Raw genomic sequence first — 26,216 nt, 5'->3', positions numbered from 1 at the left:
ATGACGTGAGTAGAAACCGACAATTCACGCTGTTGCTCGTTTGTTCGTACTCTTTCTGCACTTGTTCATGTTCTCCATCAAAAGCACAACTAAAACAAATGACAGCTGTGCCTTTTGTCCTTATGGCCATCGTCTTACAGTCTCACAGTGGCGGTTTGAGCTCCTTGCTCGCAACCACATGCACACAAATTACTGTCACGGTAATCCAAAATTAAGATAAAATACAGAGGCTTAATGGTATGCCCTGTGTGCTACTGCCATTCACCAGTTCGTTTTTCTTTCATTTCTCTCATTCACTCATCCTAATTTTCAGTTGCTCTGTCTTTTCCTCTATTGCACACACATAGACAGACGTACACACATATATAGATATATAACCACCGTGTATCGTCATTATGTGCGATACGCTAGACTCGAACATCCCTATAACTACAAAACATTGAATGATCCAAATGTAATCAAACGAAATTCCAGCTCTGCAATCATAAATGTTCATTACGCGCGCGTTTTTCCGTTAGCTATAAACCATAATAATTTTATAAAAATTGTTGCGCGCGAATTATAAATTATACACGCTCAAGATGGCATTAATGCTAAAGAGAATGAGCTTGAAAAATGGCACAAAAGAATGAACCTGCAAAAAACACAACCCGAATGTATGAAGAAATGATGATAATGTGCATGGCACGAATACAGCACTATTTAATAAAGAAATATTGAAAACATATTCATTCGCTGAAGTCTGAAGAACATCTTTTTATGGTGGTGTGCAATAAGTCTTGCGATTGTTCGAAACAACAGGAAAAAAATGTAAAAGCAGCAAGAGCAATGTTTGTATCGATTTCAATGGGGTAGCGCGGAAAATCGGGTTTGAATAGATTGGAACGAACTGAAATCGAAATGAAACGATTTGATCCTTTTGTTCGATGATGCATTCTTCATGTTTTATAAATTAATCGATGATTTTGCAACATTCGATTAGCGTTTGCACTTGCTGCGAACGAGTTATCGCAATTTGGTATATCGTCGAACTATTTTGTGAGATTATGTTGCAGCACATTTTCAGCGGCAAACGATAATGAAGCAGAAAAAAACGAAAGAAAATAAAACGAATATGGGCAACGGTATTTTGTTATGGCTAATGCTTGGGAAATGTGCTGAATGGGCGCTATTTACCGTAAAACCATATCGCCAATCTATCGAAATGTATTTCGGTGCACCCGCCATCGTGCACCAGCAGCACAACATTTGCCGTGCATTTTACAATGATCATGCTGACGACGGTGAGGATGACGACGACGACGGAAACAAGGTCCACGACATTATGCTATGACTCGATAGACGCGCTCGCCCGAAAGAAAGACCATTGCTACTATTATTTAAGTATCGATTTTGTACCTTTAAAAATGCATTGAAGTGCAAAAAATCGTTTTGGAATTACGAACAAAGGACCAACGAAAATGCTATTAAAAAACCGCACTCCATCGAAAGAAAGGAAAAGAAAACGAGAGAGAGAGAGAGAGAGAGAGAGAGAGAGAGAGAGAGAGAGAGAGAGAGAGAAAAATCCAGAACCATCAGAGAAATTAATGTTGTGTAATTTTCAACACGTAAAGCCACAAAGCAATATTAAAGCGTTTCGTTTCATGAACCGAAGTGGACGCAAAATTGAGCATGTTTGATTTATTTATTGAAGTGCTTTTTGTTTCGCCTTTTGTTATTCTCGTCTTTGGACTTTCTTCGCTCTCTTTTCGAAGTCAAATGTGCCAAAATTAAATTTCTCGCCAAGAACGATACTTCGTTTGACGCTGCAGCTTCGTGCAATTCGAAAAGTGTTGCTATATAAACAAGAATTCTTTCGTTTGTATTTGCTTCTTTTTTTCGTTTGATATTCACCACTACTATTATGTTCTTTTTATTCCATTACCCGAATGTGAAAAGGATTGCAATTTCCAGTTGCTTTTGTTCGAATCGCACTGGATTTCGGACTATTTTGAACGTAGATTCCTGTAAATCGGTTACAATGACGACTCCAATTCAGATCATAGCTTAAAGCATTCACTTGCCTTATGAAATGGAAATTCTGTCGAAAAATTTTATTCGTCTGATAGAGCTAATATCAATGATCCTTATGCAATCCATGTTTCCTATTTATTTTTATTTCATTCATATTGCAATGCAATTCATTCGATGTGCCGTTAATTAAAACCACCAAAAATTGTGTGTGCATGCTTTTTGCAACCCAAAACAGTTTAAATACGTTTAAAGAAGGTGTTTTAAGTTTTAAGGTGCGCCCAAAAAAAGGTGAACGGCAAAGACTATTCAAACTTGTTTGCACCAAACTGAAGAACTATATTGGCGTAATTCATCAAGTGCAATGTTAATAGTGCCGATGGTGTTGTCGCTCATTTCTATTTTTGTGTATATTTTTTTTTTCTTGTTCTGTTCAGTTCTGTTTTGTTTTGTTTAAGAAAAGTTTAAACAATCTAGTGAAGGTTGTTCATGTTCAAATTTCATTCCTTTCTCGTTTTTCTTTTTGTCTATCATCCGACATAATCTTCCGGATAAACATTGAAGACAAAAATCCTCGACACGTGATGTTAATCCATTACTTAACGAATTAGCTTTCAGATGCACATAAACACACTCAAAAATCTAACGAAATGCATGCACACGATTCAACTTCCCTTTTATTTTATTTTATTTTTCGTCTATTTTTTTTGTTTCATCTCATTCTTAGTTTCTGAGGACGGGGTACGGAGATTCCCTTGTATTAAACTCGAAATATTCTGTGTATAGAGCAAATTTTCCGCATATTTCTATTTGTATATTTTGGATTTTATACAGTCAACGGGAAAATCGAGAGTTTCCGCATATTACATTGCGAATATGTACGCAGTTGTGAAATAGTCGAAGAAAAATGCGATAAGCGTTAAAATAGTGTGTGTTGTATATACGAAGAGTAAAGCGAAACGGAATGAGTTTGCGAATGAACAAGCAAAAGCGGTGCGGTTTATTACATCACCTCACATACCATCAGATAGAGAGAGATGACGAGAGTTGAATGCGTGCTTAACATAGCTGTGCTATGGAATTAATAACTTGGGCTTGCAAACGAATTCGCACTCACTCACACTCGTCGACGCTTCAACTGTACGCGTGTGTTTACTCAATGTACAGAGAAAAGAAAAATGTAGAAATAAAACTACCAAAAGAACTTAAACAACTTATCTTTGTAAATGGTTTTATGATAATTTGAATTTGAATTTATTATATTTTGCTCGTGCTTTATTTTGATTTTGTAGTCAGCCAAGCAGTCAAGTCAGTTAGTGAATAAGAGTGATAGTGAGGCTGTTGGTTCACTCCATCTCCATCTCTACCCCGCTCTGTCCTTCATCCGTTCCATACATATTACATGTCATGTTATTCATCTTTTATTCAAATATTCCGACTATATTTAATTAGATGGTTGTATGATGATGGAAGTGAAACATGCCGCAACATCTTTTGCAAGAAATATCATTGCGCAAAAGGATGTGCACGATGAATTTAAGAAGCAAAATAAATATAACTTTTCCCACGAGACAGTTTCAAACAGCGAACGCCGTATCAACGACGACGACTACTACGACGATGAAGAAGAATAACAAAACTCAAGTGAGGGTGGGAGGGTAGGCTAGAGGCAGAGAGAAATGGATATAGATAGATAGAGAGATCGCGATTGAGTGAGTGAATGTATGAGTGATGCAATGAAATTAAATGTGCGTGTCCAATAAAATGTATACTGTTCCGGTTGAACGTCCACACAAATATTAGCGTCAATGGTTATGAATGAGTAAAACGAGACATAGATTCGGGCATAATTTTGTGAGATTGCCAGATAGTGGTCAAACGTAACGAAATTAAACCGTCAAACACTTTCAAACAACACATACTCACTGATTACGGCTATTCATTTCATTGCCGCGAGCCATTTCAACAGTCACGTCTACTATTCATCGGGGCTGAAAAAAAACGAAAATTTTTCGCTTGCTGCTTATTGTATTTATTGTCCTACACACCATCAAATTTCAAATATAAACAAGAGATGTGAAAATACAAGCATTTCAAACTCTTATATTTACACTTGTCAGAATGTCTCACAACTTACACACATAAACTAATACCGGCCATTGAGACATGGGTGAATCGAAAACACGGTGACTGTAGTTACCAGCTCACTCAGTTCCTTTCTGGTCATGGGGGGTATCGAATATCCCTCCCAGCTTTAAACACGAAAATTCTGCGGCATGTCCAACCTGCCCAGAACAACGCGGGGAGAGTGGTAGAAGAGTGTGCAAGGGTGTAGTTTAGTACGTAGACGCTTTCCCAGTCGGCGAATCGTGCATGCTAATCGGTCATCTCACCATTGGTATCTTTGGAAGATTCCACATCCAGGCAAAAAGCCAAAAAAAACACACACACACATCTCATTTAAAGTGTACATCATTTGCACTCGCTCACTTATTCACCCGACACACATACACACACTCGTTAAAGTTCTAGATCGTTCTTCCATTCTAAAATGCACGCTGTGGCGGTCGAGAATTTAACCGGGTATGAATTTGCGCTCCTTCGCATAACATGCTACACAAAAAGGTGTAAATTACTAATTACATTATTTTACAGGAATCTGCAACGAACAACGATGACTTCCGTTTTCTTTTCTTTAGAATGTGACGTGACACATTTGAGAAAAATGTTGTGTTATGTTTGTCGTCGTGAGAATTGTGGCTGTTGCAAAGCCAGTCGCTTCAAGTGAATATCAACGTGGATACGCTATCAAATAAAAAAACCTCTGACAATGTGGATAGCGAGTGACGAAACCAAAATGTGAAACACAAAATTTCTGATATCAATTTTGTGACGAAAATAAATGATAGCCATATCGAAAAGTGCCGGAACAAAAAAGTCTTCGTTTTTTGTGTACTTTAATCCCAGAAAGTTTCAAAAAGATCAGAATCGAGTACGCAAAATTGCGCACAGACACACATACCAAATGAATTTTATAGAAAAATCATATGAAATTATCAAGACGCTAAATTTTTCGAACGGATTGATCGATTTCGACGTTCAGGAATCGTTGGAAAGGCATTGAGCTCTAGAATCAGAATATCGATGTTTCAGGGGTCAACGACCTCATTTAGTGCCATCTTTGGCCGTTGAACTGAATTTTGACCCTTTTCTTGAAAGGACCATTTTTTGAAGACAAGACCTTCTAGGTCTGGGTTTCGTATATTTCGTGTATATATAGCGAGTTCGACTTTTCAACACACTAATGTGGTTTCGTCACTCGCGCGAAGTGCCGTGCGCTGTGATAAATGAAATCACGAACAATCACAAATGATATTCATTTTCTTTGCAATGAATTTATGAGTGCACGCGCAAGCGGCATCACTCGTACACATTTTACGGAAGTTAAATTCAGTGTATATACAATAGAAAAACACAGAATCAGGTCGAGAAAAAAAAATCTTCAATCATGATTAAATTAATTTGGTTCAAATTTTATGAGCAAATTTTCAACCTTCCGTTTCAACACACAAAATGATATCAAATAATTCGGTCAAACGTCTCTTTGCATTCGCAAAAGGTTACAAAACTTTGTGACTTTTTTCCGTCAGGATTTTCAAACGAAGCAATGCGAAAAAAAAACAACAACAACTGAAGCCCCATCAAACGACGTAGCGTTTTCCATATTAGCACAAGGTATCAAAGAAAAAAGAATGAAAAAATGTGTACCTTTGGAGAGGAGAAAAAAAATTCTTCCGCTCTTTTCTGTTCTCCCACATGCGACAGAGAGAAGAATCACATCTTTGTGATGGAGTGCTTTTACTCCGAATCAAATGAAACTTTCGTATCGAATTGTCACAAGAAAAAAAAAACTGTGAGAAAATCCGCTGCTGGTAAGTAGCCTAAAAATTTCGGAAAGGTCGGAATTTCAAACATTTGCCTCTTTTTTCCTTCATTTTTCTTCCCCCCCTTTTTGCACAATGCGAACTAGAGGTGCGATGGATTTTAATCGCTTAGACTTAAGCCCGTATTTTTTTTTTGCTCTTTCTATGTTTTGTTGATTCTGTTGAGATTTTCAATCCTTACATAAATTCCAATGAAAAGAAAAACAAGCATTTCCACAAAAAGTCTCTGTCTGCAGATGAAGTTGAAGTGAAAATGTCATAATTGCATTCGAAAGCTGACGTTTTGAAGATAGAAAAAAAACAAATCACGTACAATGTGCGTTTGGGCAATAACCGGTTGTATGTTCTTGACAGATGACTTGTACACTTACCTTTGCCCGTAAAATTGCAGTTTTTTTCATCCTTTTCCGCAGTTGTGTTCATGTGTTCTGTTTTTGCTTTCTTGCTTACATCTCATATTTTGTAAGCCAATACAAGATGAAAGAAAATGTAGCAAATCTGTATGCTTTTTACCAAAGCAATTCCAATATTTAAGGATAAACTTACTATTTTCATGTTTAATTTAATTTCATTTGTTTGCTTTCGTTATAATCTGAAAATGTTAGCCAGTTTCCGTTATTCCAAAAAAGAAAAGAAAAACAAATAACGGGAGCAATCTCCTATTACGATTCGGGAGAAAGAGAGAAAGAGAGAGAGGATAAAGGGATCGAACAGCATCATTTTTAATCAATTCAAGTCATATCATTACATATCCTTTCAGAGCAATGATTGCATTGCCAATATTTAACATTTCGTTGTTAAACATTGTACCAGAGAGTCAAAGAGAGCGAGAGCACATGGCTTTGTTAGAATTTTTTGTTTGTTCGTTTTGAGTGCGGATCTTTGTAATTATTTTTGGATTAATCTCTCTTAAGTACTGAGGTGAAGTATTCCAAATTGATTTAAGCATTGTAAACCATCGTCGATGGTCAAAGTTTTTGGTAAGTTTGAAACACACTGGGAGAGCCACAGCAACAGCAACGGAAAAAAACACGTAAACCAGATAAAGGGATGGAATGAAAGAAAAAAAGGAAAAACCGGCTAGCAAGCTGTTGAATAAATGTAACAAAAACTGCGCTCAATGGGATGTGCGCGAGCACATTTTTATTTTCATCGTATCTCCATTACAGTGAATTTCTTTGCAATCAAGGCAAATGAATTAATGAATGAGCATTTCGGATTGGTTTCAATCAATGATAAACCTTCTATTGATAAAAAACGGCGCTTATTTTTCGTTATCGTTTTGCGTTAACCCCTCGGCTCTCTGCCATACACTCGTATGCCGTTCACATTTCATTTAGTTGGTTTCCAACGATACAAAACAAAATATTGTGCAGTATTTGCTTGGATGTTTGTCGTTTGCTGACAACAGTGGAACAATAAAATGGCATGAGCAAAAGAAGATTGAGTGGAAAAAACAAGATTTTTGTGCTAGTTGCCTTCGTGTTTTCGTGTACACTTGCCAATGCTCATCGCATCTCTGCATTGAATATTTATTGAAATTTGTGTGCGTTTGTGGTTTGCATTCTTAAACATGCATTTAACCATTTCGTTGTAGCGAGCTTGTTAATAGCGTTGGGGAGATGCGAATAAGGCAATAAATAAAAAAAAATAAAAGAAATGAGAAAGAAGAATTAAAGAAAAGGAAGCTTGCGAACGAAAGACAGAATAGAAAAATGACAGACAAAGTTGTGTAGAGCACACGAAGATACAGAATGAACGAGAGAGCGACAGCAAAAGTACGAAAACATGATAAGCAAAAGCAGCAGTTACAATATAACAAGGGCAAAGTTGCAAGTGAAGAAAAATGAACATGGTTCTCAAGTACTCGACATGAAGTTAGTGCTTTCTCTCTGTGGTTGCTATCGTCGTCGGAGCGCGACTGTCGCTGGTTGAATAATAAAGCATCGGGAATGGATAAGAAAGAAAATATAAACACACTATGGTGAATGAGCAATGAATGGGGCAAATGTTTATCTATACGTGTGTTCAATGTTCATTCACTGACTCTTTCTCTCATATCACTATCTCTATCCATCTATCTTTCGTTCATTTCGGTAAAAATGGGCGCTGTCGTTGCCGATTCGCATCGTTAGAGCGAAAAAGTAGCAACAACGGCGGAAACTTTTGAATTGGATAGCTTGGTGTCGAGGCAAAAGCTCCTTTATACACTCATATTTAAATCCGAGGCAATGTAAAGCAAACACTTCAAAATTAAACGTATCACACATACACACAAAGACGAACCGAAGAGGGCAACACCATCACCAAAAGCAGCAACAATAGCGACAACTATAAAAAAAATATGTTGTGGCATATACAAAACACACGTTAAAGAAAAGAATTCAAACAACAAGAGAATGCAGGGATAGACGAAAAAAGAGTGGAAAAATTATAAAAGAAATGAAGCTCTCGGTGAGAGAGAAATAAAGAGAGAGAGAGAATGGCAAAAACGACAAATGATCCACTGATGAAAATTTCAAGCAGTTTATGCGATCAACAAAATGATATATGTACGCATTAACCATTTTTGAAATGCAACGCGCGCGCGTCTCAATGTAGTATAAAACGTGTTCGCTCACATATTCAAAGCTGAAGAAAGAAAATGTCGACTAAAAGAAAAACTATAACTTGTAAAAAAGTAACCTCTCTAACTGGATCGAATAATAGTGCCCAGGCAAGGAAAAGTAAAATTTTACACACGACTCATAGCGTGAGAGAGAGAGAGAGTGAGGGACAGTGAAAAAATAAAATAAAATAAAGGACAAAATACAGCGGCAAGTAGGAAAAGGAAAGAGCGGAAAAAAGAAGAAGAGACGAGCCACATAAAAACAAACAACCGAGTTTGTTGTTTGAGAAAGCAGATTGGAATTCGTGGTGATAGTTTTTGTGACTACGTGCACTCTCGGTAACTGTGCAAACAAACATTTCGCAAACACACGACCGACAACACATTCGCTCATCTATATTTTGTGACCATTGCATAAGTTTTTGTTTTAATTTCTTATGCGGTATATGAATCCCACTGTTATAGTCATTCCCATCCTCATCGGCGTCGTTGTTGCCGTCGCCGTTGTCGTCATCGTAATCGTGGTGTAAGTTCTCTATGTTACAAAAGCGTCATTGCGAATCTCAATGCTCGGCGTTTGGTATGTGAGAGTTTCTGCAGATGCTATGATTTGTGGATATGTGAGTGTGCTTTCACAAACAAAAATATGAAAAGAAAATAACAAACTTCGTTCATTTTTTTCCGTCTGGATACATATTTCTCACTGGATTTTCATTAGTTATATCACGCTGCATCCACTCTCTTTTCCCAATCAAGAATATGTGGAAAAACATGTGAGCAAAGCGGCAGAGAAAGGCGATAGTGCCTTAACCGATTCTTTCAATTGATCATTTTTGAATGCGAAGCTATTACACATATCAATGTTGTTGTGTTTTGGACAGCAAACATGTTCCATTCCAGTTCTTTATTACATTTCAAGCTTACGTACCTCGTCTTAAGAGCACAAGGTGCAAAAACAACCAGATTCATCCAGGAAACGCAAAAGATGTGTATGGGCACGTCCCCTCCTCCAACAAACTTACAATTGAAATATATGGCTTTCTATCGAAGTTTTGGTGTTTGGCGTATATGTAAGTTTGTGTTGAATACAATTTCCCACGCAACGAACACCGAATGCTATGTGACATTTCACAAGGAAGCAACAATAATAATAACATCACCACCAAATGCTTAAACAAAAAACAAAACAAAAAATAAAACGAAAAAGCTGTCTGTACAACGTTGTCGTAAAGGAATGGCACATTGCTCGTTTAACTTTTGTCAACGTTTTGTGTGTATGTGTATGTGTATCGACCGAAACGAAAACACATCACGGTTACTGTTGTCGTGATCATCATAATCTTCATCAGTATGAGCCGAAAATATTGTGTCTTGCACTCGACTTAAATGCGACATATTCAAACACCATTCATGAGATAATCTTTGTTATTATTGTGTCGTATTTTTCGGCTACAATTCGCGTCAAAGTTTCGTACATTTCGTTTCATATCTTTATCTTTGTTTTTATTTGTGGTCATAAAATCTTCTTGTTTTTGTACAATAGTAGAAAAGAACCCAAATATCATTCATATCGAATAATTAAACGGTCGACAATCATCAAACATCAGACGTTTATAAAACGTATGCAATATGCAATCCTTCTATCATCGTTATTATCGTGGATATTTTGCACAATAATAATTGCCAAAACGCGCTCAGTGGAACCTACAGAAATCGAAGTTTATGTGCTTACGTATACATTTGTTTATTGTTTTTGGTGATTTGATGGTGTTATTTCGAATGGTCTGTTGGTTATTATTTCGTATAAAATTCTTGGGGTCGTCCCTTGCTCAGTTTGTCTATGTCATACACACATTGAGATTCTGGCTGCCACAGTGGCGGCCGTTTAGAGCACTTTATGTGTGTGTGTCTTTCTTCCTGTGTGTGTCTATGTGCCAATGGTGCGTTTATACATTATATATTAACGGTGTAAGTTTTTGGTTACTGTGCATGTGCGTGTGCATAAAATGTGCATAGTCCGTGCAATTTGTGGTACTGTGACTTTTTGGATAGGGATTTTTTTTTTAAGTTGAAGCATATAGGTTTCGTTGCCATGTTTTTGGCTGTTGTTTATGTTCGAAGTTTTTTTTTGTTTGATGTCCTCTGTTTTCTGATTTCCGTTTTGCCTAATGACAAACTAAATAACAATAATGAACTTACATTATGACGCCAGCTGACTTTGTACACCCAGGGATTTGATTTAATATTGCACTCAAAATATACATCGGCTCCCTCGCGTATAAAGGATGTGTTTAAATTAGTTCCAAACTCAAGAGTAACAACTGGTGTATCTGTTTGGATTTCGTTTTGTTTTCAATTTAGTCGTTATTTTGTTGTAGAAAAAAAACGTTTGGTGCGGGACGGGCGATGTTGTTGATTACGTTGTTTTTCGGTTGTTCGTTCGTTTATTCGTTGCATGTTATTTTATGTCGTATATCAGCGAATACATAAAGAAGACATGATCATTGGTGAGATTTTGTTGTTGTCGTTCAGGTTTAGTTTTATTGTATTTTCATCAGAAGCAGCAGCAGCAGCAGTGAAGGTTCCAGGTTATGTCAAGCGTTGCAAATAAAGACGAATATGCGATGAGCGCGCGCCAAAAATCAGCAATCCAAGTTCCGTGCATGGCATACAAAAAAAGAAAAATATAAAGGACAATAAACGAATGAGTGAGTGACTGAATGAATGAACGCTTTTATACAAAATATGTAAATGAATAAGTAACAAGAAATTTGCTTTGCCCCTTTTCATGTTCTCGCGAAATGAACATCATCATCATCATTCAAAAACTTCAGATCTTTTGAGATTTTTCCTCGTTGCATTCTCATGTCTTGCGTCAATCTATCAGTCTATCTACGGCAACTGACTCAGTCGTCTTCAAATAATAATATACGATTACATTGTACAGTTTTCGCGTCGATTGCTGTGCATGTGTACATTTTTATGTGCAACACTTTTCACACTCATTGAGACGAACGAAGGAGACGAAAATATGTGCATGCGAAATATGTTGTACATATATAACTGGATGTATACTACATTATGATTGTAAATGGTGACAGGGGGTATGTGAATGTGCTTGCACAATTCGCACAGTATAAAAGCTCATATAGTCGAACAACATATAGGAATATCAACCACAGCTAACGAAAACAATAGAAAAAATAGTGCAACAACAAAACCAGCAGTAAAAATGAACGCAGCAATTTAAACGCCGAACGTACGTATGAAATGAAACGCGCAAACAAAAAACGAAGGCAGCGTATAAAATAACAGAAAATATTCATAAACAGAACGAACATGGCAACAGTGGCAGCAAGTAAAATAACACACAACTGTGTGCATTTTATAAAAGTGATGCGGGATAAATGTGGAATTAAAGCAGCTACAAAATATGAATGGAATGAAGAGAAAGACAGAGAGAGTGAGAGAGAGAGAGAGACGACAGAAAAAAAGAGAACGTGAACTAAAATAAAATGTTTGCTATCTCTGTCGTGACTTTGCTGCCGATTCACTTTTGGTATCTCTCTCACTCACTCATATCGGTGGTACCCGTTTGCCATGCAATGAGGCGAAATGATGAAATAAATATCATCAGCGATTCTTGACTCACATACGCGGACTACTCGCATGTGCGCTTAAGTTTGCGAAGAAAAACATTATATCGAAATGAAAATAAGATCCTCTGCCGTTGTTGCTGCTGTTACGATAGAGTGTTGAGGGATCTGGGGTCACTCTTTTCTTTTCCATATTCCCGTATACATTCTACTCACAGTAAGTATATGTATTTTGTGTTATGTTACGTTCGCTGTTGGACATTTATTTTCCCCGAACGAAATAAAAAACGCAGAAAAAATACACTGTATTTTTTCCGAACATCTTGTTTTTTTTTATCTCTTTGTAATAAGAACAAACACAATAAAAAAGTGGTTTTATTTTTCAAAGACTTTTCTCCTTATTTTTTTTTTAACTTTAGTTATACTCATTTCAGGATTGTAAAACATGTACATTTGTTCACAATATTTGTGCCATCTCCTCTTTTTTATCCTGATCAGTGTGCCGCCATTTGTTTGTTAAATTTCTAAGTTTGTCACTGCGTGTGGCTGCCGCCGTTTTATTGATACATATAGGAAAATTTTTTCTATGTCTTTTTTTGTCATTGACATGAATCTTGCATGAATCGCGGGTCGTCGTGGAGAATCTAGAAAATTGGCAAGATTAATTTGGAATTGGGTGCAAAGTTGGTCGGCGTGTGTTTCTTGCGTCAGTCCATCTTTTCACGCCGGTTTCAGCGAATAAAAAATGAAATATAAAAATGAATCATAGAGAGAAACGACGACCCAAACAAACAAACTTATTACGAGGATTACATGAGCTTTTCGAGCTAATTTAGTTTAAATATGGTATGACAAGACCATCGTGTTACAATGGCACAAATAATATTTCTTTACGTTGGGAGAGAAAATGCGCTTCGATCTTCATCACACAATGTCGTACAATTGCCACCATTATTATCATTCGTGCTTTGCACATTCTTGTGACTGTGTTGCACAAATCGTACTTTCAAAAGATAAAGTGTTTTGCGGCGCGCTCGAGAAAAAAGAAGAAAAAAAAAACAACAACAACAAACGGAAAAAATTACTTTTCGTAATGATAATTTATTTTGTAAGTGGGGTTTCTTGCCTTTTCGCGAATACATCGGCCTCATTTCAGGCGAGCAATTTTTATTTTCATTTGTTTTCGCATTGAGTTTTCACTCGTTGGGCTGGTTCACAGCTGCAAGACAGAATTTATCTTGAGCTTAACCACAGAAACTGATTAGGCACATTGGAAGCCATTGTAATTTTCAATGCAAAAATGACACACTCGAAACGACTCACATTCGAAAAAGCCATCATCGAATGCTTTGGCAAATTTATTCATTTAATTTTCGTTCTTTCTAGCTTTCGTTGACTTCATTTTTCCGACGAATAATATCGAATAAAACTCCATAACGCGATAATGTATTTGGATGCGCCAAAATGTGTCACATACACACACACTCACTTACAACTTAAATTACTGGAATTGACTTTTGAAATATTTATTCGAAAATTCCAATTAAAATTCGCTCATTGATGCTTTTGCCAAATTAGAAAAAAAGATGTTGTGTAAAGGCGAATAAACCGCACCACATCGCATTCACATTCAAAAGTAATTGTTCTAAATTTGTAAAATGGAAAATGCCACAAACGGAATATGAAAAACGAAATAAATAAGTAGGCAACAATGGTTCGCATATTTCCCTTTCTCAGTAATAGAAACCACCCAAAAAAAATGTGAATATATATATGTATATGTGTGCACAATCCGAATTCAATATCATTTTGGCATGTGAAAAGCGTAAAAGAAGGGACGAAAAAAACTATGAGCCAACCGATAGCGATATTCGAATCAACCGGGAGAGAGTCGTAAATATAGATAGTCCAATGTGAATGTGTGTGACACAATCAAAACTTTATAACTGACTTATTTATTTTTATTTCAATTTTATTTCGTTTTCTTTGCGAACGAGATGAACTCACAGCAGAAGTGGCTTTATAAACGGAAATAGATGGCGCAATATTTATCAAATAAAAGAAGAAATAGAAAAACGCTCTTATCACTCGCTCCTTTTCCTTTTTACCCTTGCCTAAAAAAAATTCAACCGCATTTTCAAAGCTCGGAAATTGGAAATTTGAGTTTTTTCTTCTTCTTCTTCTTATTCTTTCAATCGGTTGTTACTTGCATTCGCCAATAAATGCAAATTCAAATCGAAGTTATCCAAAGTCGTTCTTCTTTTTACATGCATCCGGTCTTATATTTATTTCCTTGTGAATTTTCCAGTACATTATTTATAAAATTTAGTAAAAACCACACTATATGCACAAACACGCAACGATTTTCTTTCGATCAAATGCTTAAGAAAGGGAAAATCACCATTGAAATAATGTAAAAAAAAGAAAGAGAAGGAGAAAGATTGAGTGCAAAACCAATTCGAAAAAATGGCGACAAAAATAATATAGAAACTCGAACAATTTCGCATTTCAACAACCAATGAAATGCATCGTATGATTCGCACGTCTCCCTACAATTGAAAATAACTTACGAAAACTGTACATTATAACGAACGACTGAGATGAATAGTGTGTATGTGTTTCGATGAAAAACTACTGAATGTGTATTCGTGTCCGTTACAAGACTTAAACTAAATTATTGTATGTTTTATACTTACGATAAATGTCCAATTTCCAACCGTCTTCGGTGCCTGACTCTGGTATAGATGTATGTTCAGCACGGCATGACAAATACTTTCCTCGATCATCAATGGTTGGAGTGAAACTCAATACAGATTGCGTGACATTACCATCGGTCGAAATCTGTCATTTTGGTGTGCATGCAAAGGAAAATGGAGAAAAAGAGAGAATTATTATGTGTGGGAGAGTGTGTGTGAGAGAGATGTATATACATATATACTGAGAGAAAAGTGACAAAAAAATGTAAGTGAATTAAGAAAACCAGTAGTAAATCGGTACACAAACAAACATATGCAAATGTAAATGCCAATACCAATAATAAAATAGATAAAAGCGAATGTGAATGTGAATGCAAATGCAAATGCAATTTCAAGTTTCGAATTCATTGAAAATGTTAAAGCGCGCTTTAAATCATTCCCATAAAACGACTATTGAATAATGACTGCAGAATACAACAACTAATTTTCTAGATTGTTTTTGTCATTCTCCCTCGCCTCCTGTCTTGTGTGTGTGATTGTATTTTCTTTCATGAAAATCTGTTCTGAACTTCTGTTTTGTTTACACTTTTCCGGAAAAAAAATGAATATAACAACACTGAAACTCTCTTTCCATATTGTTCGCATCGCATTTAAAAGCATCTTCGTTTTTTGCATTGTTGCACTGATATTTCAGCGAAAAAAAAAAAAATACGCAAAAAAAAACAATTTATGAAATAACATCTGCTATATCGATTGTCGAAAAATATGTCGATGATAAAAAAAACGACAAATGGGATCGAACAAATGTCGTTAAATTTTTAGCACATTATTTTAACTTTGAACTAAAACAGTGAAAAAAATATCCATCACATGGCATAAGCAGCAGCAAAGCGCATTGCATTGAGTGCTCTGTATTTGCTTCGTTTATTTTGTCACCCGACAAATTTATGTCATGCAATTTTCGCACAATTTGCTCTTTCCTCAAGTTTGCCTCAATCTATTTTCTGTTTTCATCCTTTATCCGCCACTCGATTCTTTATGTCCCCGTTCATTTGTGTTCGGTTCTCTCTTTCAATAGACAGTAAAACAAGAAGTGACGTCAAATATTTTGCACGGCAAATACAACTTCTAATCAACTAATATATTCGTCGAGCAAAACGTCTGTATATTATGTGAAAATAGATGTGTTTTTTTTTTGTTGCTTTTTTTATTTTGAAGTGTGTGTGCATCGTTTTCTGTTCGACTACACGAAATAACATTGTCCTACATCATAAATTTTGTTTCATACATCTAATAAATATTGAACTTAATATATATTTTTAATAAAAAGCCATTGGCAGCAAGTGTAGAACAACAGTTGCCAATGATATCATCGACAGTTGCTGTGCTATATGTCAGACAAGTTCTGCATGTGTTAACTCTTAACTGTGTGCATTTGCCATCGAGATAGATAGAGAGAGGGGGAGTACTGTAAGTTGTTAATACTATTGCTGTTGGTGCTAGTTTTTAGTGGACGAACAAACGACAAACCACTGCCCCAATGGCACCCATACACCAACTTCATTTGGTTGTTCCTTGTTTGTTTTCTGTTTCTCGATAAATGGTATTGAATAGTATTTTCTCTGCTAGTAATAAAGTTCATAACAGCAATTGGATTTATGCGCGCTATACGGTAATATTGGGCAAGAGCGAGAGAGAGAGAGAGAGAGAGAGAGAGAGAGAGAGAGAGATGTAGAGGAATAACAAGAAGTTAGAGAAAATCGGCTGGGATGGGCAAACGGATTACCATTGTTGATTTTCATTTTAGCAATTCTACGGGGCAATAGGGAAAAGTTAGACAGGTTATGAATCTCATCGCCCTTTTCTTCCTTCGATCACTCGCTCTCAATTATTCACATCATACATAAATATTTCAAAAGTTTTTCTCGTTTTCTTTGCTTCTTCAGCTCCATCTCTCCCCGGATCAACGGAATGTTCTGTTGATGTTGTTGTATTGTGCGCGCATGTGTTTTATACATATGTTCGCCTTTTTTCCGTTGCCGGGTATAGATTCAATTCGATTTTGTTAATCTTAACCTTTTGTAGAAGGGACAGACGAATTGAAATTGATCGGCTACATACTGGCCAATGAATTGAATACTCGTCGATTATTTTAAGTTTTTGATGATTCCAAGGATTCTAATGTTTTGTTAATATCTTCTCGTAATTATTGTGTGAGAAGTTTCGGTAGATTTGTGATATATATGTTTATTCGATCGGAAATGGGAATTCAACAAATGACGGTATTATTCTCTCTAACTCACTTGCTCCCATCGTATTCATTTCAACAATAAGCTCTTCAATTTCGGCAAAAAAAAAATTGTTTCGACTTTGTGAAATCCCTTGTGACGATTCAATTTGGTTTTAAATGAGGAAAGTATGCGAAACGCATCGATGTGCAGCGAATGCCAAGCAACCAATTAAATATTTGTTGACTGTGATCTCAACATTATTACCTCCACCCCATCTCTTTTAACTCCCATCTCATTGTTGGCTTTTAAACATTTTAGTTTTATCAAATTCGATCCAGACAGATTTTTGGCATTATACATTCATATGTTTAGCAGATTAAACATACACATTTGGTTTTTAGATGATAGATTTTTATTCAAAGTTTACCCAAACAAAAATTGCTTATTTTTGGCATCCTTGCGATTGATACAACGTCCATTTCAAAATTAATCGGCAAGTTTGCGTTTTCTACTATTTTCGTGTGCCATCGAAGAAGAATCATGCCAAAAATCATTCGCGTCGGATTATTAAAAATTTATATTTAGATGATCAAAAATTTGTTCACTAAAAACAGAAACTAATGGGCTCAAACTTTTTGCATGACAATGTATGTGTTGGTGCGTAAATGTATATGTTTGAAAATGCCTCAAAGCTTTTTTCCAAACTCCATTAATAATATAGAATTTAATCGGATTCACTTTTAGAGTGCAGAAATGACAGAACTTGATGGAATTGACGCTTCCATCTATTTTACACCACAGCCATCACCAAACCGCCTAGCCCACATCGCAAAACGCTCCTATCAAATCAACGACATATTTAATATCAATATTCGACGACGATGGCGACGACGATGATGATGATGATAATAATGCTAAATTCAAAATCAAAGCTCTTCATTTCATTTTGATGGGATCTCTTTGCGTGCGCGTGTGTGTGTTTGAGCGTTATAATATTTTGACATTTGCTATGGTTGTGCTTCATTTAAACGCACCAATGATTTATTTTACACACATTTCACCATATGAACATCGCTTTTCATCGCATAACACATCGAAATATTCTAAAAGTGGACCCTCTCTCAGTATCGAATGTGTGTGTATATCTGTTGGTATTTGACAGCATTGTTGACTGACGATGTACCGTCGACACACATAACGATATTTCGATAATGAAATTGATAGTTGATGTGTGCTAAATGTATGTGCCGATAATAATATATCGTAAAATTTTATCGATTGGCACTCTCAAAATGAGAACGAGTTGCTTGAAGAAAAATTAAATTTCTACATACACCCCATGCATCCATTCAGACAAATACACACGCATACGTACACGTCGAAACGAAAGAATGAAACTGGGAGATGAGCATTTCACAGTCAAGCCAATAGCGCAAATATAGTCAACATGGCAAACGACAACGAACCGCATATTTTAATTCGGTACCAATCTGAATAAATATGCCCGTTCACTTTTCCTTCATGCGCTTCCATAATGTTATTTAGCAATCATCTGCACACATACATGGCATATAGATTGAGTATTATTAGACTATTTGTTTTTGATAAAAAACCATGCGTTCGAAGTTTTCAAATTTACCACCGAAACCGGAAACTTTTCATCTAAAGCAAAACCATCAACATTAACGATTTAATATAGTTGTGCATACGCCCTCCATCTCACGACTCCTCTCTTTCATTTTAATTTTTTTGCTTCTGTTTAATGTATGTGTTTCAATTTTGGCATTCTTTTGGTGTGCTATGTTATTAAACACCCATGTTAAATCACATTTATCGACTCAAAAAAAACCATATTATATAACTCTTCCAGAGAATAGAGATTTTTGGACATTTTCCTTGTCTTCATACACTCATTTTTGTCTGCCAGAAACTTTGGCCAATGAGCGTTCCGTTATACGTCTATGTATGTGACACTTTTGTTTCTATGCAGGTAAAACTTGTCCAGTTTACACTTATAATCGAATTCTGAGTGAAGTTAAAGCAAATGGAAAAAACCATTTCCAGATATTTATTTCTCTTTTATGTTAAAGTGTGTGTGAGTGTGTTTTTTTTCTTGTTTCTTGCTACAGCAACGCAAAATTATCATCAACGGACTGCTAATTTTCATGTACTAATTTGGTTTAACTGATAAGAATTTCAAAGTGAATGTGAAAATTCAAAACAAGTTTAGCATAGCTACCAACTCAACTTGGTTCACTTAACTACTATGACAAGTCCATCATTTGGTTTGTTTTCTTGTTCTCGCCTGCACCAATTAATATTCTGTTATACATGAAATACAGAGAGAAAGACCGTTTGAAAATTAAAATGAAGAGAAATAGAGAGAGAGATAGAGAAAAGGTAAAATGCTGAACTTGGGGTTTTTCTGGTTTTTTACCAGTTGAAAATTGTGAATGCAAAAGTTTTTCTGTGGTCGCATGCTAGATAATTAGCATTTTGCATTAAGCTTGATGTCAAGAGAAACTAAGCGAGCGAACAAAGGCAAGATCAAAACGCCAATTGATGGAGGAGCATCATAAACAAATGACAAACATACACACAAAAAGAAGAAAAGAAGTTGTCGCATGCATTCATAATGGGAATGGTGTTCGGTCACAGAGGAAATGGAATAATAAAATGACATTAAATAATTTCTTCCTGATTATACTCAACAAATAATACTTTGCACCCATGACACACATCCAATGTGAGCGATATTTAGAGTGTGTAAGATTTGAGCGAGAAAAAACGGGTGACAGCACCGAGTTTGGAACAATGCGACTAAAACAGCAATCGCACAACCAGTTCATGCACATAAATGAACACCGAATAAAATCTCCAGAGGCTCGTAAAGATCGAAATTGATATGATACTTGAGTATAGTATATATGCGTGATTCACTACAGCACATCCAAATCAAAGAGGAAAAAAACAGCAGCAACAACAATAACACATAACGAAAGCTTTGGGACCAGTTCAAACGGCTGTATAGAAAAAGCAAGAAAAAAGAGATTCGAGTGCAAATAGACACGCATAAAGAGAAAAAGAGTGAAGAGAGCAGACAGAGAGGAGAGCGGTGAAAGAGCATGACGTGAGCACGAGAGAAAAATTGAGGACAATCTTTCGAAGAAGCTGCATATTCGAATAATAAGTATTTACGCGAGAAAACACAATGCTAAAGCTTAGTTGCGTGACATCCGGCCCGGATTCAGTTATTCAATATCTGCTGTGTGATGAGAATAAAGACGGGCGCGCTTGTAGAGCCAAGGCAACACAATATTCATATACATTCAGAGTTTGATAGAGCGAAAAAAGGCGACGCAAACCAACACAAGCAACATGCAAGCAAGAGAGAGAGAGAGAGAGAGAAACGTAAAAGATCGTAATACAAATAAAGATTGAGAACTTGTGAGTGCGCGACAAATAGCTGAATGTTGAATGCTATCCCATCTTTTATAGGCATTTTGACACTAGAAACAAGCATGGCTCAAAACTCTTCAGTAATCACAGTGTAAATGTCTCGTTCTACCCACTCTCTCTTTCTCTCTCTCTCTCTCTCTCTCTCTCTCTCTTCAATTTGATCTTGCTTGCATACTCCCAATGTTTTCTCCGTCTCCTGTTCGTTGTCATTGCCATTTCAGCAGTGTTGCGTGTCCCTCAATTTGACTCTGCTTGTTATTGTTATTATTATTTTTATTGCTAATATTTAAAGACAGACAACGGTATTTTGTAAATCTCCCCTGATATTATTATATCTATCTGTGTGAATTTTTTATACGTGAATGTTATGAATTGTTCGCGCAAAGACTATCCTATCCGAAAGCACGACGGTCTCATTTTGTTCCCATACATTAATATATACAAGCGAAATTTTCTGGATGCTGTGTTGTTGTACGACAGACACACAAGAACAACAACAACAAAAAATGTATATGTATTGATTTTGCAACTCTTCGTTTCGCGATAAATTGAAGTCAATCATTTAGCTGTCAACCATTTTTATTATTGACTCTAGCAAATATTTTATAGATAGGGTGGTTAAATGGAGGAAGATGGAAAGAGTGAAGAAAAACGAAATTTGGTGCTTGAATATGGGGGAGAAAAGATGAATCGAGCACCGTAGACACGGAATGAAATCAAGCTCATATAAATGTGTAAATATAGGGTGACATGAACCGAATGCGGATAAATGTTTGACTTTTTTGATAAAATCGTTTTCGTTTTTTCGCCACATTTAAACATTCGATTGTTGCTATTGTTTTGTTTGGATGTTTCTTTTTTAGATGAAAATTGGGACGAATAAACGAAATAAACGAAACAAATAAGTGCCTCTCGAAATAATAACCACTCTTGAAAGCACCACCGCAATGGTTCGTAATTAAACAAGCCAAGAGATAAACCAATAAACAAAAAAAACGGAAGTCAATTGAAAAAGCTTTGGCTAGTTTAGAAAACGTACTCTTCATTTGTTTGTCTTCTTTCACTTTCTCTCTCGCTCTCGCAATTGCTCAATTTATTAACGATATTTTTTTTCGAAATCATCCCATTCGATTGCCGGCTATCCGGATTTGCCCTCTTTCACGCTATTCATTTTCCTCATACGGAAGCGCACGATGTGAGAGTTCAAGAGAGAGAGAGAGAGAGAGAGAGAGAGAAAGCTACCGTTTACTACCAAACACTTTATAAAATGTAATATAATGCTTATCCGAGCAATATCGATCGTTTAAAAGACTGGAGCACATTCTTCCTTTAATGTATATAGAATACATCGCACAACAATCACATTAAGGGCCATATATTTTAGTTGTTCGCATTTTTTTAACATCCAAGTCTCATCTTTCCATTCTTGGTATTTGTATAGATCGTTTTTTTTTTTCAACTTCATCTTTTCCTCCTTGTGTACAGTTTTTTTCTCTCTCTTCTGTTCATTCTTATGTTTCGTGTGCTTGCCATTCACTCACATCATTCATTTTGTACTCTTTCTGGTCGCAAGTAGCTATTTTTATCTCGCGACCCGTTTGGTACATTCCACTTGAATTGAAGAGTTATGCTATGCGCGCGCGACCAAGTTAAAACAACTACACTTTCCCAATTGACTTTTATATTCATTCTTTTCGAGAATAAGTGAACGAATAAAAACTTTTTCGTTTCTTCTAATGCTCTGCATATTGAGAGTTTTGCGGTCGGCATAGTCTCTCTTTCGATATTTGGCTATTTGTATGCGTTCGTCAATCTATTGCTTTTATTCGATATGGACGTTGTTTTCGTTTTTTTTTAATCTATATTCCTCTTTCGTGCAGGCGGTGCTTTTTTTCATGGTGCTGTTTTTTTTCACTTTATTTCTTGTTGTTTTTGCTGTTGTCGTTGATTTCATTTTATTGATCTTTCCTTCCTCATCCGGTTTTGTTCAACATATACAAAAGCTGTTATCTATTTTCTTTTGATGATTTTCGATGGTTATTATAAATGTATTTTGATCCATCGATATATCGTATATTCAATAAGCTAATTGATTCAAATCACGATAACAGCCAAAGTGAAAAAAAAAACTTCGGTCGAACGCGAACAAGGAAAAAAGAGATATACCAGCACATACAACCCCATTCAACATTCATAAATATAAAACTTCGATTAAAATTCTTCGTACCTCGTTATACCACGCATATAAAAAAAAACTTGCGAACGCTATTGACAATCACTGTAGTAGAAAATATCAGTTAATTGATTCATATTTTTTTATTATGTAATTTCATTCTCCCTTTTTCTGTTTTGGTCATTCTTTTGTTGGTAATTGGTTGAAACTGTACCGTTATGGCAGCATCAAATCCATGTGTATAGCATGCGTGCCGAACACAGCACAGCACAGCATGTGACAAAATTGTTTACACAACGACATGAAAGAATCAAGAAAATTAGCTCGTATTCGTTCATGGCAGTTCCATTAGTTGTGTGCTTTGCCCATTTTCGCAATTTTTCGATTTGAAGAAAGAGAAAATCACCATAAATGAATAATAGACACGAGACACTGAATGTAAAAAATGACGTAAATTAGAATTATTTACTGAATGAGACAGAAGTAGTGTTTAAAAAATCGTTTGAAAGTGTAAAAAAAATTTGTTTGTGCTAGTTTTTTGTTCAGTTTGAAAAACAATTGTTACAAAGCTGTCAATTTGAATGGTTTCTATCTGGCGGTGTAGAAGGTTGCATCAAAAAGAAGAAAAATATATGATTCGAGTTGTTGTGACAAAAGTGTTTGCCATCTCGGAGAATTCAATAAAAGTGTTGCAAATGAGACGGACAAAGAGAAATGACGAAAGTTTTGTTTTAAGTGATGTCATATTTGACATTAATCGCATATGTTCACCAAACTAAAGACTAAATGCTTTAGGATAATTTATCATTGATATCAGACGATGAAGAGCATTCAGGCGATACCATTGACGCACTTTACCTTACTCAACCATCTCACTCTTCGTTTTCTTTTTCTTTCGTTCTCTCCCGATCGTCTGTCTGTTCATTCTGTACGTGTATGTACACATATTCACTTCATATGCCACAACATACCAAATATTTGTTTAAGGTGTTCAGTATAATATGGTACGTGATATAGTAGAAATTAAATTATCGACTGGAAATGGAATTATGACAATGACAGCGACTAGGGGCTCGGAACTTGAAAAAAAAACATCAATGACGTTCCACTAAATGACATGCAACATTTGCCGCCATTTTGCGTATTTACGATAATCAGGAATAATGATTTTATTCACGAATATTCACAGAAATTGAAGTTATTGTTCATTACCCAAAATGGACCAATATTCGTGAATATGTATGGTTTTTCACGAATAAAAAATACTTCCAAGCCCCTATAGGGGCTTTCAAGCTCCTATAGGACAGCGATTGTGTGATAAAACACTTTAGATGCAGTGCGGCTGAATGAACTGAGCTAAGCTCCCCACCATCCGCCATCGTTCCATCACTCTCCCACAGCGGTTCGGAATTTGGCTATTGTATATTATTGTGTTGGTTCCTGTTGTTGTTGTTATCGATGTTGATGCCATCATCTGTTATCGTCACATCGTTCGTTCTTGTCGTGCAAATGAACCGCATTTTCCAGTTAATTCGATGGCAATCAAGAAAAGATTTTTATTACAAATTATTTAAGGGCGGGAAAATTGAAAGTTTAGCCCGTTAATGTCATTGTGTTAACAATAAATACTTCATCGCCGTTCCATTTTATAGTACTGTTAATAATGTGTCATTATCCCATCGTAAGTTCAACACAAATACGGATAAATCGTTTTCGAATGCTTTACCACCATTTTTATACTTACTCTCTCATTCATTCATTCATTCATTCATTGACTGTCTGAATCACTAGCATTGACCGATTTCTGCGGTCGACTGCAGTTAAATCAACGTAACAAACATGAATGCTTCTGATCGTTTCTTTTTTCTTTCTCTGCCGATTGGGCGTTGATTTCTTTTTTCATACAGCTCAAATACGTACAACAGTACAAACGTAGCCACATATAAATTTTTGTTTGTAACCTTTTAACGTGGCACCAGCCATATCAAGTGAATGAGATTTGCCGAGAGTTAAAAAAAGAGAAAATGCAAAGCTCGAACAAACGGCAATAGATTAACCTTATCTTATCAATATAGTATAAACAAGAAGAAACACGAATACAAAATTGAAGGTAAAGTGAGCAAAAGCCAACGAGTTAACGTATCAAGCAAAGTCAACGACGAATACTATTATATTGAAATGGTGATGGAAAAAAAAAACGCTAACAACTTGAACAATCTCCTACGCATTCGTACACTCTTCGTTTGTGAGGTAAAGTTGGATTGAAAAACCGAGATTATTGTTTGGAATTGAATTCGAGGATGGATTGTGATTTTACTGTTTTCTGTCATTCTTGCCAGTGAGTTTACCATTACCACCATTTGCAATTGCTGTACTTTACTTCTTGACTATATAACTTGATGCTTGTTCCCAAGATCGCTGGGAACGTTCATCAAATTGGTGCATATTTCTTGTTTCGTGCAAGATACCATTTTAGCCAAACGATGATGATGATTTCCATCCGAATGCGATGTAACACAAGCAAACACTTGACTTCAATTATTTTTATGTGAGTCGTTTTTATTTGTGTATGAGCAAATCGTTATTTTGTCTTTTTTGTTGCTCTCACTCTTTCCTCCAACTACCTCTCTCACTCTCTCCTTCTCGTCCTTCTATTCTATCAGTCATTCACTCATGCTGCATATTTTTCACTAGCATTTCACTGTCGTAACAATTTCGTTTCCTTTTGTCTCCGTTCACGTTTATTTTATTGCTTTATTTCCTTTGCCATTTGACTGTTCCCACTCTCTATCTCTATCTTTCTCTTTCTCTCTGTTTCTCTGTCACTCTCTTTTGCTAAAATTGACTTCGATATTTTCATAGGACCGCAGATAATCACCTGATTTTCTACCTTTACATTGTTCAAACAAAATACGTCTCGATGTCACCCAACCGTGCACCATTGCCATTTTCTATTCTAGCTACGTTTTTGGCATTGTTTTCGTTTCCGTTGTTGGAGCATTTTCGCTTGATTTTATTTTATTTTTATGGCTATATTTTATTTGTAAAATAGGTATCATGTTCAACTGTTAAACTTGAATGGCCCACAGTTGGAGTATCGATCTACCGAGAAAAAAAAACGTAAATGTAACGAAATGCTTACTACGAATTGTATTATTACGGGCTCTTGTCAGCCGAAACGGCTATTACCTTGTCAATATATATAGACAAGAAGCTCACTCACACGAGCCCAAGCGATAGAAAAAACATCAGTAGTACAATGCAGCTCACCAATGGCAATGGATAGATAGATAGTGAGATGACAGGACGAGATGCGAATAAAAAATACAAACACAAACAAGACTAAATGGAATTTTGTTGGGAACAAGGAAAAAAACAGATGAGTTCGATATAAAAACGGTATGGAATAATAACAATAACAACAAAAATTTGTAGACAACGCATACGCACACACTATTGCGATTTCGCATGAAACAATAGCCGTAAAGTGTGGAAAAGA

The 26,216-nt window shown here is 36.0% G+C and overlaps 1 protein-coding gene across 7 annotated transcripts in view; it reads right to left on the bottom strand.

Annotated features, from left to right (window-relative positions):
* LOC116342649 (nephrin-like) overlaps positions 1-26,216 on the bottom strand; it is a 115,469-nt gene that overhangs the window by 33,028 nt on the left and 56,225 nt on the right. For all 7 annotated transcript variants that reach the window (XM_031770350.1, XM_031770342.1, XM_031770392.1 and 4 more), the window contains 2 exons: positions 14,855-14,999; positions 10,762-10,892 (listed from right to left, as the gene is read on the bottom strand). In XM_031770350.1, coding sequence (XP_031626210.1) covers positions 10,762-10,892; positions 14,855-14,999 — 276 coding nt within the window. The remainder of the gene's footprint in view (positions 1-10,761; positions 10,893-14,854; positions 15,000-26,216) is intronic.

Source organism: Contarinia nasturtii, unplaced genomic scaffold (genome assembly GCF_009176525.2).
Source record: "Contarinia nasturtii isolate CC-2019 unplaced genomic scaffold, AAFC_CNas_1.1 Cnas_scaffold_129, whole genome shotgun sequence".
NCBI lineage: Eukaryota > Metazoa > Arthropoda > Insecta > Diptera > Cecidomyiidae > Contarinia > Contarinia nasturtii.
This window is presented reverse-complemented; position numbering and strand designations above follow the sequence as displayed.